The 18,816-nt window shown below is 29.3% G+C and overlaps 3 protein-coding genes across 5 annotated transcripts in view; 2 read left to right on the forward strand and 1 right to left on the reverse strand.

The window, feature by feature from the left end:
- LOC132944552 (Kv channel-interacting protein 1-like) overlaps window positions 1–18,816 on the reverse strand; it is a 482,905-nt gene that overhangs the window by 272,045 nt on the left and 192,044 nt on the right. The window lies entirely within an intron of this gene.
- Window positions 4,458–6,071, forward strand: LOC132944563 (cuticle protein 7-like). Its single transcript, XM_061013998.1, has 2 exons — window positions 4,458–4,617; window positions 5,252–6,071. The coding sequence occupies exons 1-2, from the start codon at window positions 4,606–4,608 to the stop codon at window positions 5,843–5,845; spliced, it is 606 nt and encodes a 201-aa protein (XP_060869981.1). The 5' UTR covers window positions 4,458–4,605; the 3' UTR covers window positions 5,846–6,071.
- On the forward strand, window positions 16,598–17,505 carry LOC132944565 (cuticle protein 7-like). Its single transcript, XM_061013999.1, has 2 exons — window positions 16,598–16,687; window positions 16,781–17,505. Exons 1-2 carry the CDS (start codon window positions 16,676–16,678, stop codon window positions 17,369–17,371), a joined length of 603 nt encoding a protein of 200 aa, XP_060869982.1. The 5' UTR covers window positions 16,598–16,675; the 3' UTR covers window positions 17,372–17,505.

Raw genomic sequence — 18,816 nt, forward strand, 5'->3', positions numbered from 1 at the left:
TCCCATTTTCATAACATAAAAACATGAACGTTTCGTAGTTCTTAATAATAAAGAAAATACAATACGCGTTGTTAAAATTGAAAAAGTACGTAGGTAGGTACATGCAACCACTGTGTGTATAATATATATATATTATACCATGATAAACAAAATAGTGAAAAGTGAATGTATTTTGTATTTGCTCACACACGAGTTATTAATATAATATAATATAATGAATATATTATGTATATATAATACAATAATGAACGTTTAACATGTGATGCAGGTAAAACATAACAATACTTAAAAGTAAATGCTTATTTATTTATAGCACATACATAAGACTATAAGACTTATGTGTTTTATGATAAAATCATTCTTCACGCATGTCCCGAGTTGTTATGAAAGTTCATACAAAGTAAATCATTATATTTATATAATAATGTCTAACATAAATTGTTTACATTGCGTTTGTGATATACATATAATACAGTATTCCAAGTAGTTGGAGGGAAACGATATCGGTGTTCAAATGGTGTTCACATGTGTTTACTTTTGTTTCCCTAAAACAATTTTCACAGAAACAAAAATACACATATTATACCTACATAATATGTTCCTTCAAATTAAGTTTTTATTTTTTTTTTCGTTTTACCACCAGTATTTAAATAATTATCACGTACACAAAGTCTCGTGTATAATTTGTACAATTTTGCGAATTTATCTTGGAATTGGGTGTGATTTATCTTGTATCAAAATTGCATGCCTTCATTTTGGAACGAATCAATTTAAAAATAAGTGTTAAGTGTTAAAATTAAAATAAGTTAAATATTTGTTTACTTTTATCCATTAAATCTTTAATTTGAGATTATATTTATGGTCTCTCCTAAAATTGTTATTTTTAATATTTTTTAGACATTGATTATTATTATAATATTTTGTATTGTTAACATATGTACTACCTATCTTAGTTGTTACATCAAGTTAATTTTTATAGAACTTATTTTTTTACAATACATCCATTTTTTTGTATATAAACCAAATTAAATTATATTATGTTTTAGATACTTTTAAATAATTTGAATATAATAATCAAATTCATATATTTTGTCTAACCAACAACACAGGAAAGTAGTAAAATTGCCTATTTTATTTGCCGTTCGTTCGAAAGGGATTGATAATAATGTATTACGCATAATATTATCCAACCAGTAACAACCCTTATAAAAAAAAAAGTGAGTTGATAAAACGTATAAATGTGAGAGAGTTAGAGTGAGAGGTAAGGGTCAATATTTTATATGGATACATCGCGTTAGCTTATAACTATTATATTTAATTTGAACATAAAAATAATAAAGTAATTAACCCTTATTATGATATAAGATTATTAACTAATAAAATTAAATGATGATAAATAATGGCGCAGCACATCGGTTGAGAAACACTGATCGTCTGAAAATTGATTTCATTACATTTAAAATAAATTTAAATTGTTTACGTCAAATGTAAGTAATTGATACCTATTAACCATTGAAATAAGTCTAGTAACAACAGATTATTTTTCATTGTTGTATTTGTTTTTGATTTTTAATTATAATATAACACGTAAAAATTAACTTTTATGATACATTTGACTGTGGTTACTGGCTACTGCCGATACTGCCGATACTGATATGCATTTTTATACACATACTCATCCTATTTTTATCCTTCAATTATATATTTTTTACACTTTATTTTATATGATACTTATAGCCATTTGGAATCGTTAGATGATACAATATAACGCAACAATTTCTCACATTTTTAACTTGACTCTTGTAAATTCATATAATACATGTTATTATAGTATTATACTATATCAAATGTACATTATAGGTACTTGTTATACCTAATAATAATATTATGTAAATACATGTGTATACACTATACATTACGTGACTATTTTTCCAAGGATTACATTGGATTTAACACATATATTATGGTTTACACGTACATTACTATAAATTATAATGTGTAAACAGTAAATTAAATAAATTCTAAACATCTTCAGTATAACGGTCGTAGAAGCGTGAGCTTTAATGTCCGTTCCTACAAAGAACAATGGACCAGTATATAATACAGGTGTTATGAAGTGCATCTAAAAATTTCCCTCTAAATACGTTTTGTACGCGTGGACCAGAAACTTATATAAAAATATATCAGTAAGCTATCGGTTTCTCCCTCTGATCAATATGCAACATACTAAATTTGTGTTCCGAAAAACCAATGTTGTGTTAATTGTTTTAGTATTAGAGTGAATCGAACTATTATCAAATTGAATATTAAAAATATTATCTGAGTATGTACGTTTGTTTTTTTTTTACCATATTTCAAGTTCTATGCAAATTACAACTAAAACATTAGGTACAGTTTAAAAATGCTCGTATTTCGCTTTAAAATTTAAATATCAGAAAAACTCCAACATACGAACACAGATAATTTTCATAACTCTTAGTTAAACTGTACAAGGTTTGATAATAGCCAATAGGTTAGTTTATTCCGATATTAAAAACTCACTACGTTGGCCTGCTGAACGTAAATTGTCCATGTTGCGCGTGGGTCAGAGAAAGAAAACAAATTGGTAGTGCGCTGATATAATTTTTTAATGGCAGGTTTAGTGTCAAATCCAAATTTGATTGTATTGTTGTTATACGTTTTGAAGTAACTAAAAATGATGACTAAAAATACATTTTTCGTCATTGTTAGACTGTAGTACAACATTATACTTTACTTTTTGTCAAAAGATGACGTTGTAAGTTGTTGACAGGGTTCAATATAGGCCCGTTGCATTCCAGCTGCGAGTCTGTGACGTAATGTCGTTGTTTATCAGACATTTTTTTTTCTTTTTCGATCACCTATGACATTGGCCTCACGATTTCTGATTATTTATTATACCTACCCTTTCATCTTTGTAAGATCATTGTATTATCCGATTTTATAACTTAGTACAGCAAGTAAGTCGGTGGAACATAATTTCTCTGTTAAAAATTATGATGGTTATAAATCTATATCTTATGGTATGTATGTATAATATGATAGTAATCTTCACTGTAAATATATCAAAATATCAACAGATATCATCTTACTAAGATTAATAAAAATCGTTTATAAAAAAAAATTAGGTCCATGAAAATGTAATTAAAATATAATACGATTATCTATAAATAACTATAGTGTTGCAGTCAATTCAAATTTGAAACTTAAATTCACAAAACGCATGAATTGTAAAACATTTATAATTGTAAATCATTGTCAACAACAAGCATATCGGGAAAACTATAAATATAATATATAGGAAAGTTTTTATTATTTAAAAGTATGATGTTTTATGCAGGATAGTTCCTAAAGGTTTTTTATAGCAAAACAATTTTGTTTAAATCTTGTGATTATTCAAAAATACGTTAATATGAAGGCTTAAAATTTCTTTACATGAATTATTAATTGTATTATTATAATTGGTGTAACAGGAGACCTGGAAAAAAAAAATCATGCTACTTCAACATATGAAAAAAATTGTGAAAATTATATGATTAAGAAATATACTCATGGCAGGAAATTCCCAAAATTATTTTTTTGAAAAAAAGTTATAACGTTCTAAATTAATATATACAAAAAATATTGATATTGAAATAAATTCTAAAAAATAAACTAGTTGACTTAGATAAATATTTTCCCCGTCAAAATTGTTATTACAATCAGATTCACAAATTGGCTATTATGAATAATTTTACCAAAAAAATTAAAATTTTTTTTTTATTTTCAGTATTAATAAATAAAAATATTTTTTTTTATATTATACGTGTAGCACAAGTGACTACAAATTATAAATAAAAATAAAGTCTAAAATTATTGACTAGAACAAAAGTTATTTCATCCGTCAGGTCTTCCTGTTACTGCCTGTATAGTAGTAAAATATAGTAGGTATACTTAAGTAAAATTAAAAATATTTTAAAATCTTTTTAGTTATTACGTGGTGGTCCTAACATAACATTATAAGTTACCCTTGAAAATTGTTGTAGTTAAGTAGTAAATATTTAAGTTAGTCATAAATTAATGAGATATTGATTTAATTATCAACATTATTTTGTGACATAAATTTAACAGTTTTCAGTGTTTGTCTATGAAGTTCCAGACAATATTTTAAGAATGACCTAGTTCGATAAGTACCAGCTTGTAAAGACGGTCACTCTAACTCTTCGTGGTTTTCGTTTGGATTAATTTCGAACAGAAAAATATTAAAATACTATGTAGATTATAACATTATTACGCAGTGTTATGCGGAGATATGGCGTAACAACATGCCGGGCCCCTTTTGTCTGAGGGGAAATCGGTCAACCCGGTGACCCCCTTGGGTACATACGCCCTCGCATAAATAGCATACCAGTTGTGTATACAGACGCGTTGACCCACCACGCTTCGGTGGCGAGTGGCGTTGCCCCCCCAAGTTAGGGCAAGCCCGGCAACTATACAATCGATCGTGAGTATATATACCAGCGTGGACCAACTGATCAACCACAGTCATCGACGACCAACACAACTAATCGTGCTGCAGTAATAATCACTAGACAACATACCTACAAAATGTCCGCCAAAGTAAGTGCAAATTTGTATTATTATTACTATCGATCGTCGAAGTTTTATGGTTATACATAATATTATCCGCGACGCATTCGGTCCAGTGTTTCCCTAGGCTGGTAATCTATGTACAAACACTACAGTGTCATTCCATGAAAACCGATATTTTCATTGTTACGATCACTCTACTCGCAGCTAACTATTTTGCAAACGATCGTATTACCGTTATTCGATCTAATAAGAAAAACAGCAGAAAGTGTGCGTGCAACTACACCTGTTGCCGGTCAACATCGCCCGATTTGCGTAATAGCGTGCACACGTAATAACAACACTTGGGCGCACCGCGATTGCTGCCGTGCCGACCGGTTTTCATAACTTTTACTTGCCGACGATCGACAGACGTACTCTTCTAACAAGGTCGCACTCTTAAACTCCGATAGCATATATCCTCTGGCGATCGCCTGTGCAGTCCTTATACGGGCCGCTGATGGTTAACCTTTTCTCACTCTCTCTCTCTTTCACTATCTCTATCTCTCTCACGCACTCTACGATTTTGGCGCTAAAATACTACGCAGTCCTATACGCGGGTCGAACGTTTATGGTGAAGATTGACCGCACTATACTAATAAAGGTTTTTAATTTTTGTTTTCAGTTGATCATCTTCGCGGCTTGCGCCGTCGCCACCGCCCTGGCTGTCTACAAGGAACCTTCCTACCCATCTTACCCAGCCGCCCCGGCTTACCCAGCCCCAGCCTACCCGGCCGCCCCAGCTTACCCAGCACCAGCCTACCCATCTGCCCCCGCCTACCCATCTGCCCCAGCCTACCCAGCAGCACCCGCATACCCAGCGGCACCAGCCTACCCAGCTGCACCAGCCTACCCAGCAGCACCAGCCTACCCAGCAGCACCGGCCTACAAGCCAGCTTCGTACGCCGCCCCGAAACCCTATGCCCCAGAGCCAGCCTACTCTGCCCCGTCTCCGTACAACTTCGACTACAGCGTGCACGACACCTACACCGGTGACATCAAGAGCCAAAACGAATACGCTGACGCCAACGGTTACGTCAAGGGCTCCTACAGCCTGGTCGAACCTGACGGCAGCAAGCGCACCGTGGAATACACCGCCGATGACTACAACGGTTTCAACGCTGAGGTCAAGAAGGAAGGTGGATACCCCGCACCCGCCTACTCCGCACCAGCACCGGCCTACAAGCCAGCCCCAGCACCATACAAGCCCGCGTACTAAGTCAACGTCTTAAATCACTGAACGTTGCAGCGAAGGAAACGCCAACATCACCAATGACGACTTTGGAGACTGTTTTAAGTCTTAACACATTTTCGTAACTATATACGCCTACACGCAATCTCATGCGTGTTATGTGTGTATTTTTTTATTATGTATACTATTGTCATCAATATCATCTTAGTTTTTTGTAAATAAATATTTTTCGTGTTTTAACACCAAACATCAAGTGTTTATCGTATTTTTTGAGTAGTGCATACCTATATTATAATACGGTGGTGTATTATATATGATTGCATACGCATAATATATTGTACTCGTTTTATAGTTATATAATATACCTCTATTACCTATAAACAGAGAATGTATTGTTTAATTAAGAAAATCCAACACTCTTTATATTATAGTTATCATCAAAACATAATTATTAAATATGCATTTGTATAATATTAATCAATATCTCGAGCTAAACATATAATATGTAAGCATAAAGACTATATTATTATTGTGAGATTTGTAATATTTCAACGATACGATACACATTCGACATTCATAAATTGTATGTTGAAAGCTGTTTTTCGAGAGCAAGAAGTACACAGGCTGGATATAGTCCAAGTAAATAAAACAAAATTTTTGCCATAATTTGAGAAGAATAAATTTGTAACCTCCTAATATATTTTTGGTTTGTTATCATGAAAAATGAAACCATTTTTATTATTTTGAGTATTTGATTTCTCATCTATAATTTTAACTTTCTCGGTTCTTTCTGGATTGGAACCGTGCACCTATACTGTTTCGTAATTTTACAATAACCTAATGGTACTGATATAGTAATATCATACCACTTACAAGATTCTTTGAATAAGTATTTTTAATTTTAAATGTTTCTTAAAATTTTAATAAATGGCCTATAATAAACTTAATAGGGTACAATATTATGCGGCCTACTATTAAAAATAAAATGATATACTTGTATGTTTTATAATAAAAATATGTCGTTGGGGTGTTAACTGGATGAACATAATAAAATCTAATTTTATTCTGTGATTAGTTGCAATATTTATAGTTTATAGAAATACTTACACAATTTGAATTATGTATAATATCCAATGCTGGGCATTAACGAATTAAAAAGTTAAAGTAAAGGTAAAAATTAATTTAATTTTAACTTTTTAAATTAACTAGTTACTTTTGGCTTTTCGTTAACTTAACTATTAACTTTACTTACTAAATGTCTTTTTTAATAAATTGACGAATTAATTTTTCATTTTAAAAAGTAAGTTAAGTTAATTTATTTGTTTATTAATTTTAATATATTTCACTATTTCAGTCAATTTCGTTTTCATGTCAAAACATATTTACCGTGAATTGTTTAAAGTTAAAAATGTATATCATTCGAATCTAACTTATATGGAAATACTGTATCAAGTATAAACACTATAGTCTATAATTTATTTTTGGGTTGGAAAAAAATTATGTACACTAATGTTGTATAAATAAATAAATTTTTTTTTCACTTAATAAAAAGTTAACAAAAAGTGTGTATTAACTTTTTAACTTAACTGAGTTAACCTATAGTTAAATTAACTTTTAACTTTTGTTATTGGTGCATATTAACTTAACTAAACTGAGTAAAAAAAATCATAAACTTACTCAGCCTTGATAATATCTATACTGTTTGTCATATATCATTTTTGTATGTACCTATACAGTTATACAATTTATAATAACAGTAATTTAAATTCCAAAGAATAATACAAACATATGTATATGTTTTTTGAGCAGAATATCATGAGTTTCAAAAGTTGCATGTAGTCCTGCAGTCTACTGTTAGAAATATATTCTAGACGATACAATGAAGAGGTAATTTTTTATTATTTAGTTTATTTTTATTTTTTTTACTATTTTGTGAGTTGATGCGATGATAAAAACGACTGAAAACGAAAAAACAAAGCAGAGCAATTTTAACTGAGGTTTCAATCTCGTGCCGAAGTGATAAAATTGAGAAGAGTTTCAATCTAATACTTTTCCTTGCAGTATTTGCATCCTGGTCGTATATTTTCAGTATCGATTCTATTTTTTTTATGGAATTAAGATTAAATGAAATGTGTATAATATATTATAGTATATCACATATTAAAGTGTATTATATATATTTATTTGTATATTATAGTAATATTGAATACTTGATATACCTATACATAATAATATATAGCTAAATGAATCTTACACGAATAACATTGTTTAATATATTATATTATTTTTTTTGTTCCGTTATTTTTAGCAGTTGCTTGTCAAAACAGGAATGCATGAACGTTGCGGAGCACCACTTCAACCTAATTATAGCTATAAACAATAACCATAAAAAAATATTTTATGAAATATCTTTTAATTTTAGATCTATTTAGCTTATATTTTATTTGAGTTTTAACTAAAAATACGGCCACAATAGTTGATAGTTTGTAACCCGAAAGCTTGTATACAAAATTAGTCCCTTAAGAAACATTACCTAATTATTTGTTCGTAAAAATGTGATATACGTGTAAATCGAATGAAACCAATTTAAGATTTTGTTAAAAAATAATCTTCCGATTAGACTTTTACTGTACCCCAACTCAACTCATTTATTACCAACTGATGTTCACTGTTAATAGGACGTCCGATACACATAAAATGTTAGTGAAACCGTTTCATACGAACAAGTACTATATTATTATTACTATATGTGTTCAGATTATCGAAAAAGTCTCGTAGTTGAGGAATCAAATGTATACTTGATAAAGATGACAATATTTGCTGTGATATAGTGTAAATAATAATTTTTTTTGTTTTCGATAATATTAATATAAAATAGTTATTTTAATTTTAAAACATTAAAATATAGTATATCTTCTAAAAATTATATAACTTGTTCTGTAGTAATCATCACAATAATTAAAACACTACAACATACCAATTTATATTATCTTTTTTATCGTGATGTATAATATATTTGGTTTCTTAACTAATAATCATGGCTGAAGCTTAAGTGATTATTTTTCGTGTGAAACTGTTTTTCTATGTAACATCGTAGGTAATTACGCAAATACCATCAGACATGATACACTTTTAAGTTACTTAAAATTATTATATAAATATATTATTTAAGATTTAAAAGTGTAATTTTTATCAACATTTAATTAAAATTATCCACATAAAATCCGGGTGTGTAATGCCCTTACGAGTATATTAATCATTAGTGGGTACTCACCTATATTATTTCAATATTCACCAATTATATTATTAATTTATTTTCATTTTCATGAGACTTATAAAATAATATAATGTATAATATTGTATACAATAAATTATTTTATTACTCTGACGATCACCAACCTATAAAATATAAAATAAAATAAAAAAACCTGTCATATAAAATATATAATCTAATAGTATGATGAAAATATAACTGATTTATGTTATAATATATTTAAAAACTATAATAATTAACCATTTTAATTGTACGATCATTAAATTTAAATTTATTTGCTAAATTGTATTTATTTTTTTCGAATAGTTAGTTAATTGTAATTGGTTAAGTTTTGAAAATATAATTTTACATAAAATGCAATGTTGACTTAGTGTTGTCATTATTAGTTTTAATTTATTCGTTCACTTACGTTACTTTTTGTTGTTTTTAATTATTTTATAACTTAAATTTAGATTGTATAGATTTAATTTTATATTATTCTTTACTTCGAAGTATTTTTTAATTGAAAATTTGACACCAACTCTGTATTATTTGTTTTCGATTAAATGTATTATATGCGTGGAATACTATATTGTATTATTGTACACATATTGATCATAGTTTAAGGTATTTTTAAGACATAAAAAACATCATACTTCCAATATAAGTATTTTTCAGTATTAAAATAAGTGTGGTATGGCGGAACATGGAATACATAATACATACCCTACAAAACTGGAAAGTATTAAAATTGCCTATTTCATTCGCCGCCATGTAATAACATGCAATCTTCATGAAATACTATAAAACACTATTATATTATATATTATTATAAATATTCAACGAAAATGTAAAATTTATTATTCTAACTATTAACTTTAATAACAATTATATGGTAACTATATGGTAACTTATAACTATATAAGTCACATAATTAAAATTATATGTCATTTGATTAATAAAAAATGAACGTATTACATAGAACCATAGATTAAAATTGTGTCAAAAATATTTGAAATACTATGATGTAAGATGTAAGATTATCTTTGATTTTTCATGCATTATACAATTTACGCATTATATATTTTTACTCCAGCTGAATAATTGTGCAATTATTGATTTTTGTAGTTATTTATTTGTACATATTTATATTGTTATTAATAAAATATATGCTATTAAGAAACACTGTATAATAATGTTATAATACAAGTATTATATTAACCACTAAAACCAAATTATTATTTTACTAAAAAATAAAAATAAATTGTAGATAAAATAAATCAATCTTTTTACCGTTTTGTCATATTAATAAATATTAAAAACTAAGATAGGTAGTTACTTAATTTTCTGGGTTTTTTTATCTAAATATTATGAAAAGTTTGTTGTATTAATTACCTTTAAACAAAATAGTAAGTTTTTTAAAAGTATTTTATTGAAGCTAACCACTGATTGTTTGCAGAATTTAAATAGCAAAAATATATTTGACAAACTTTATATAACTCACCGTTCATATACTATTCGAAATTACATGTTAAATGTTTTAATATTTTATAAGTTTATGTAGTTATACTTTTAAAGTTAAATTATTATCGTATTTAACTTCAAATAGAGATATGATTTGTGTGTAAGTATACCTAGTTTAAGTATTAAGAAAAAAATATTTATGCCAAAAATAATTAACAACTGACTTTAAAGTTTAAATCATCCACAAAACATGGCAAAACTCTGTTATCGAATTGGAATAAGTCCAAGCTGTTGTTTTCCAATCCAACTATATTGATAACTCAATATTTAACGTTGGCATACTATAATGTGCTATGGAAATAATATTTATCTATACTTTAACACTTGGTTGCATTTATACGCCAACATTTCTAAAATGAAATGAAATTTTTAATAATATAATCTTGATTAAACATTCTTAATAATCTATATTATATAATATTTTATGTAAAATCCAAATACTAATATTGCTATTTCTCAAAAACTTCAAAATGTAGGCACCAATGAACTTGACGTTTTGAACAGTAGTTCCTCCAATGTTCTAGATATGTAATAAGAAGGGATTTAAAAAATTGTATTTTAAAGATGGCCCGAAACAGGAATTTTTTTACTATGTTATATAATATAAGAGCCTCCATCGCCATTTCACAAACACGATAAAACGCATGAACTAGACTTTCGAATAGTGGTTCCTTCAATATGTTTGTCCAGGAAAGGTTTCGAAACGGATGAACCGATTATGACGGATTTATCAAAGAGATTGTACTATATTGTAATGAAATATGGAAAACTATAGATATATAGCTGGTTGATCTATTTTGCCCCGGATGGAGTCAGATAATACTTCTTGCGTTTCAAAAATGAAAAGTGTATCAAATTTTATATACGCTGTGATTTATAATCGTACAAAAATGTAATAGGTATTGCATGAAACACGAACAGCTAGATTTGACAGTCTGTCTGTTTGTTTTATTTGTTTTATAAAAACATTATAATATGGTTTATTGTTCGTTATACAAGGAGGTGGAAACACATTTTATATTTTAACCAAGCAAAATGTAGAGTATATATTTGTAATATACAATTAATATCTAATAATCAGCATAGTGCTAATATTAAACACGATCTTGAGTCAGGAATATTATTTGTTAACGATTAGTTAAAACAATAGACATATATAACAACTAGATAGCCGACTGTAATTTTTTAATGAAGCCGCGTCCGCTATAATATGCTTAAAAGGCAATGTTTAAACTTTGTCAGTTGTCACTTTTATATGATAACAATGATAAATATATATTTTTTTTTATATAATATAATATGAAAAAATGTAAACATTGCCATTTGGGCAAATGGCGACAAAAACTTCAAAACATTGCTTGGCTGATATAAAGTAGTCGGCTATCTAGTTGTTCTATAATGTATCTATGGTTGAAACTTATAATTTGAGTCCAAATAAAAAAAATATAAAAATATACCACAATGTTTACGCACATTTACTTTGTGTTCATTTTTTTTAAACTCTTTTGAATTTCAACGTTATTAATATCACATAACTTAATTTTAAAATAGCCTATCGGCTATCGCTTTGTAAAAATATAATTTTTTTTAGAAAACTTATACAATGTATATTGCATTTTTCAATAATAATAATACAAAAAAACATAATTTATAGTTAGCTAAAGATATTTGAAATGATTTACCTTACGTTATATACCTACTTAGTTTTTATCTTTATTACTGTGTAGTGTTTTACACTATAATTATAGGCAATTTAGGTATTTATAATAAATTATGAATAGTAAAAAGAAAGTTTGAATATATTTGGTTTCAATACACTTTAATTTTTTTTTTCAATGAAGCACATATTAATTGAGATTAATAAATTGTATTGCATTGACGTTATGTGTTTAGGTTAGGTTACTAGTTTAATATTACACCATTTCATTAAAACGATATTGGACCTAGGTAATAGTATTTGTTAATTTATAATAAAATTATACATAATACTATATAAAATAGAGGTATGTATATTACTACTATAGTATTATGTATACTATTAATGGTTATATTTTGTGTGATAAATAAACGATTGCAAATTATTACACAATATATCTATAATATTATGGTAATATGGTACATCGATATTTTTTGAGATTTACATGTTGATAATAATATTATCACTTCTAGTCAGAATGCGACTTCACGTTTTAGATATTTTACTTAGTCACAATATATTTTCACAACGTTGTTTCATTGTTTTATTTTATTTCATATAATAATAATATATAAAATTACTTTGTTGGTCATTGGTGAATACAAATAAACTCATCTTGTATAATCGACGTTTATTAGCTTTAATTTACACTACTTAAACTTAACACAATAATACTTTTTTGTCACGCCTGCACCGAAAGTTTGGTTTTCGATAGTGATTGAAGCGTTGGAAAGCGTCCTTTTTCCGTCCAGCGGGCGGTAAAGTGGGAATCCCTGAAAGTGCCGGTTGGTAAAGTGGAAATCCTCAAAAGTGCTGGGCGCGGCAGATATCACGTGCGTATCCCCTGCACAACCATACACGGAAATCTATATCACGGTCCTTACAAAACATACACTTTTGGTTACATCTTATATTCATATTATAACCTCCATGCGGGACGTTTAAAATAAATAAAACCAAATCGTTTCTTTCATGAAATATTGTTGTCGTAGAATTATGGTCTAGTTGTTGCGTAGATCCTTGCATTACCTTTGCCGTGATCGATGAATGCAGAGGCGTGACAAAAAATAGTATGTGTGGCTCGTGCGGGAAGGCAATTTCAGTCTTGGGCGGTCGTCGCCCGCTACTGAAAAAGTTCCTTCCTACCCTTTAATATACTATTATAGTACATAAAGAAATTAAATGACGGGTTTTCTCTGGATAATAGTAGTCAATTATTGTTTGTATTTAATTCAAAAAAACTACAAAAAAGTAGTAAATAGTAAAATAGTAGTACTATTGTAATAGTACTATGCAAAACGCAGGCGGAAAAATCATATTAATTAAATAAATAAATAAATAAATATAAATAAGGTCGTCAAGGAGTTATAAAATATTATTTCAACAATCTATGAATTAGAAACGAAACGAATATACCGGAATATACCGTCGTGTCGTAATAATAAGTTAATTGTTTGGATTGTCCATCAAGTGCGATCAGTTTGCTTGGAAACGACAAGATTAGTATCAGGACACTATAAGCGCCATGAGAGCGATCGTGTCTTGCGGTGTGCAGTGAGAATATTGTGAACGGTTGCGGCGGCGACCACTGCACGCTTTCAATATGGGATCCTAGTACGGGTGACTTTCGATTTTTCTACTATTCGGCATCATCGTTTCGTTATGTCCGTGGTTATAATATACTATGGTTGAAATATACAAGGTTATTGCATTTATACAATTATACCCCTTCTCAATCAAATATTTGTTGTTAAAAACCAAAATAGCAGCGTAAAGGGAGCCAATAATAATCAAGTATACAATATGCATAGGATTTTGAATTTGTTAGCTTTTGTCAGTGTTTGTGATATACCTTTACGCAGCCATTTTGTTTTTTAAGATAACAATCTGAGTCTATATGCAATAACCTGTATATTTCAACCATGATTATAAGTTATAACTGTATAGTTGGTATAATGTGTACAGTAGAACTACAGTATAATATTAAAGTATATTATGACAGATATGGCGAACCTATAACAGCACACATTTTAACGGCACTTGAAAATAATATCAGTTATCACTCTATGATATTACTAAGTATATATTTTCATGATATTATGTTTTTTGATATTGTCACAAAATTATATTTGTATTTTACTATATTAAGTAATACGTTGATTTAATTAAGGCCGGAAAAATTTATTTTTGGTGGTTATAACTGTATAATTATTAGTTGGTATAATGTGTACAGTACAACTACAGTATAATATGACAGAGATGGCACACATTTTAACGGCACTCGAAAATAATACATATTTATTTCGTTGTTCAATATTTCATTAAATGAAAAAAAAACAAAGGGTGGGAAAGCAGATAACCACTTTGCTGTACGGTTTATTGTAATTTGTACGTGTCGAATGTCTAACTCATCATTGTGTAAGTCACTGTATAGTGTAAGCCTTGTTAAATTTGAATTCAATGATAAATCATTGCACACGAAAAACGGTTCAGAGCGAAAGTGGGCTGTCAGTTATCACCCTATGATATTACTTATTTACTTATTTCATGATATTATGTTTTTTTTATATTTCTATAAAAGTAATTTATTTTACTATAAGTAAATACGTTGATTTAATTAAGCCGAAAACATTTTATTTTTTAATTCGTATTAGATTATTTATAAACCTAATATGTTTTATTGTTATATAAACTATTAAGTCAATACCACCTTATCGTAAAACGATGTGACTAGATTCACGGTATCAATAGGAAATAGCTTAAAACTAATTTAAATGTTTTGAAAATGTCAAGGTATACGTCTTATAATATAAAATATAATAATAGAATATATAAAAGTTAAAAGTGATATTGTTTGTTCAAAGTTCAAAATTTAAACATTGTTACCAGAAAAAATATTGAATTGCTCCAAAAGAGAAGGTACATGCAAACAAAAAATTAAAAATTAAAAAAGAATTCATATCATTGGTAAATCAATACATCCCCATGTTATTTATTATGTCTGAATAATAATAAATTAGATACCAATATTATAAAAGTTTGGAACTCACTGCTACCAGACATAATAATCTGCATTTTGAAAATAGTGGATTTGTCCAAATAAACTCTATATTCTAATCGACATGGATTTTTCAAAGTTTATTTTCCATAATTAGTTATTTCTCATACAGCACAGGATCAATACATTGATGGATGCAAAGCTAATGCTGCTTGTGTTTTATAAAACATTTAAAATTTTCGAAATACACAACTGATACAAAAACATGTGTAGTGGACTTTTTTTAAATCCCCATCATCGAAAAAATTTTGTTTATAGGTACCTATGAACATATAACTGGCATGTGAATTATTTTATAACTTTAATTACAACATTTTGGCACGTGATTCGAAAAAGGTTCTCCATTTCTGAAACAGTTTTAAATAGGTACCAAAAAAAAAACAAATACAAAGCAACGAGATTTTTCTTAAATTTGTTGGCTAGCAGTTTGTACTAGATTAAACAAATTCCATAATATAAATAAATCAATGTACACAACTGAGTATACGAAATTTCATAAATTAACAATACATTGTGCGAACAATCATCAACAAATAAATTAAATTAAGAGGACGCATGCGCAATCCCCATCTTACAAACACGTAACGTAGACAATTTTACGTTCTGAATAATCTATTTAGCCCTGTTGAAGGGAATTGAAATATTATTAAATTTAGAAGTAAGAATATTATCAAGATAACCTCATACAGATGTTTTTAATATTAAATCTAAAAAAAAAAATTATTAAGTTCCTTAGATTAATTTGTCTAAATTTTTTGAATTGATTTTAAATAATCCAATACTATGTGTTCAATAAAAGTATATATAAGTATCAATATATATTACAGGAATAACCAAATACATTAAAATAGTATAGTATTAGTTTTATAGCAATGGTTTTTATAAGAAATAATCACTATGTATCTATATTTTACAAATCGTAAAATAGATTTTTTAATTGCGAAATTTGAGATGAATAGCGAAATTTTGGTAAATTAGACACTCTCGTTGCGTATCTAAAATATATTAGAACAGTAAAAGTATACCTATATTTTCGTGTGACAAATCACTTATTAGAAAGGATTATTTAACTAATAAAGGGAGGTAACCACATTGGGATTCAACACATAAAAAAAAATAATATTATATTATATAGGTATAACCGGTTCAACTAAAATTCAGCCCATGTGTTTAACAAATTAATTTATTTGGAAGGGATGAATTTTGATCGTACAACAGTCACCATAAATACGAAGAATCAATAGTGAACATCCATCAGTTTGAAACAGCAGAACTAATAACAAGCACACACAGCACGGTTCAAAAACAAATACATACAAATATACAATGGCCGTTAAGGTACCTACTGTCACATTATTTCCAATAAATTATGACACAAACAGAGTCTCATAATAAAATCATTTTTTTTTTACCACAATTATTTTATTTCAGATGATCATTTTCGCCGCCTGCGTGGCCACCACACTCGCCCAATACGCTGCCCCAGCATACCCAGCGCATCACGCTGAAGCTGAACACGCATACGCCCCAACCCCGTACAACTTCGAATACAGCGTAAACGACCCACACACTTACGACGTGCACAGCCAAGCCGAATCCAGCGACGGAAACGGTAACGTCAAGGGAACTTACAGCCTTTTGGAAGCCGACGGTTCCACCCGCGTCGTCGAATACACCGCCGATGACCACAGCGGTTTCAACGCTGAAGTCAAGAAAATCGAAGGACAGAGCCAAGGTTACAAGGCACCGTACAGCGCACCTGCCCCAGCCTACAAGCCAGCTTACTCCGCACCAGCATACTCTGCACCAGCTCACTCTGCACCAGCTTACTCTGCCCCAGCCTACAAGCCAGCTTACTCTGCACCAGCATACTCTGCACCAGCTTACTCTGCACCAGCTTACTCAGCACCCGCACATTCTGCATCAGCTTACTCAGCACCCACACACTCTGCACCAGCTTACTCAGCACCAGCACACTCTGCACCCGCTTACTCCGCTCCGGCCTACAACCCAACATACTAATTTATTTAGTTGTGTACGTTACTTTCCACCATTTTAAGGTTACAAGGCACCATACAGCGCACCTGCCCCAGCCTACAAGCCAGCTTACTCCGCACCCGCTTACTCTGCACCCGCTCACTCTGCACCAGCATACTCTGCACCCGCTCACTCGGCACCAGCATACTCTGCGCCTGCATACTCTGCACCAGCATACTCAGCACCAGCTTACTCTACTCCAGCCTACAAGCCAGCATACTAATTTGCTTAGTCATGCATGCCACTTTCCTCCATAGTTTTCATGTTTCTTCGTTCAACTTTCAATTTTACAGTGTTCACATTGAACCTTGTTGCAAACTTAAACATGACCAACTTAATATGTAAAATACTTAGTAAGACTATTGTATTTATATTATGTAAATATATTCATTTAAATATGTATTTATTGTATATCTCTATTGTTTTTATTTATGATTCAATTATCATAAATTGATATTGTTCACGTCATTTTAGCAATTGCACTCATCATAGCTGTTGGTTCAAAACATATCGTTAGATATACGGCCGGCCACAGACATAGTATTTATAAACAATGCTTATATGCATACTAATTTTCCGTCAATCTATTAAATCTTTTCAACTTTTATAATGAGCTTAATCTCCGTGGATGGCTGATTTTTTATGATAGAAACCAGCAAAAATACCTATGAGTGTTTTTTGTATATTTATTCAATTGTCAAATATATAATCAATTACTTGAATTACAATAATTTGTTTTTATTTCTATTCTGCAAAACACAGTAAGACATTGCTTAGTTCCTTAATGTGTTCGCATTTTGAAAGTAATATAATTACTACGGTAGTTTTAATGTCGTTGTTATAGAGCTGCACCTATATAGTCTCGAATAGCTTTCTAGTGTCAATTATAAAAAGAAAAAAACAATAAAATATAAAAGGTTTTTCTTTATTTGACATTGTTATTCGTTCACCCTTCCTAAATTGGTATTATATTCTTTTGCTCATTTTGGTGTTCTGGCATACTACAAAAGTAACATGTTTTTCATCACCGTTTGAATAAAACACTTTAAGTTTTGCAAAAATACGTTTTTCTATTTGATTGAAAGAAAATAATGCATTAATGTAAAATAGTAAGTATAAAATATTAATATAAATATAGCTATGTTTGTCAGTAATATTAACTAAAAGAAATATTATTATTTTATTTTTATTGAAAAGTATTCAGAAAACGTATGTTTAAAAAAAAAAACTACTACAATTGCATTTTGTGAATGCTTCGTTACGTTGTATACTACTTACTACCATTACGATTAATGTATGTAATATAAAGAACATTTTAATATGTATATATTATGTGAAATACAGGACAAATTAATTAGGCTACAGTGGGTCGTTTGTAGAAATCAATAATTATGATATATTAAGACGATTTCAAGTGGAGTTCTGTTTAC

Source organism: Metopolophium dirhodum, chromosome 5 (genome assembly GCF_019925205.1).
Source record: "Metopolophium dirhodum isolate CAU chromosome 5, ASM1992520v1, whole genome shotgun sequence".
Lineage (NCBI taxonomy): Eukaryota > Metazoa > Arthropoda > Insecta > Hemiptera > Aphididae > Metopolophium > Metopolophium dirhodum.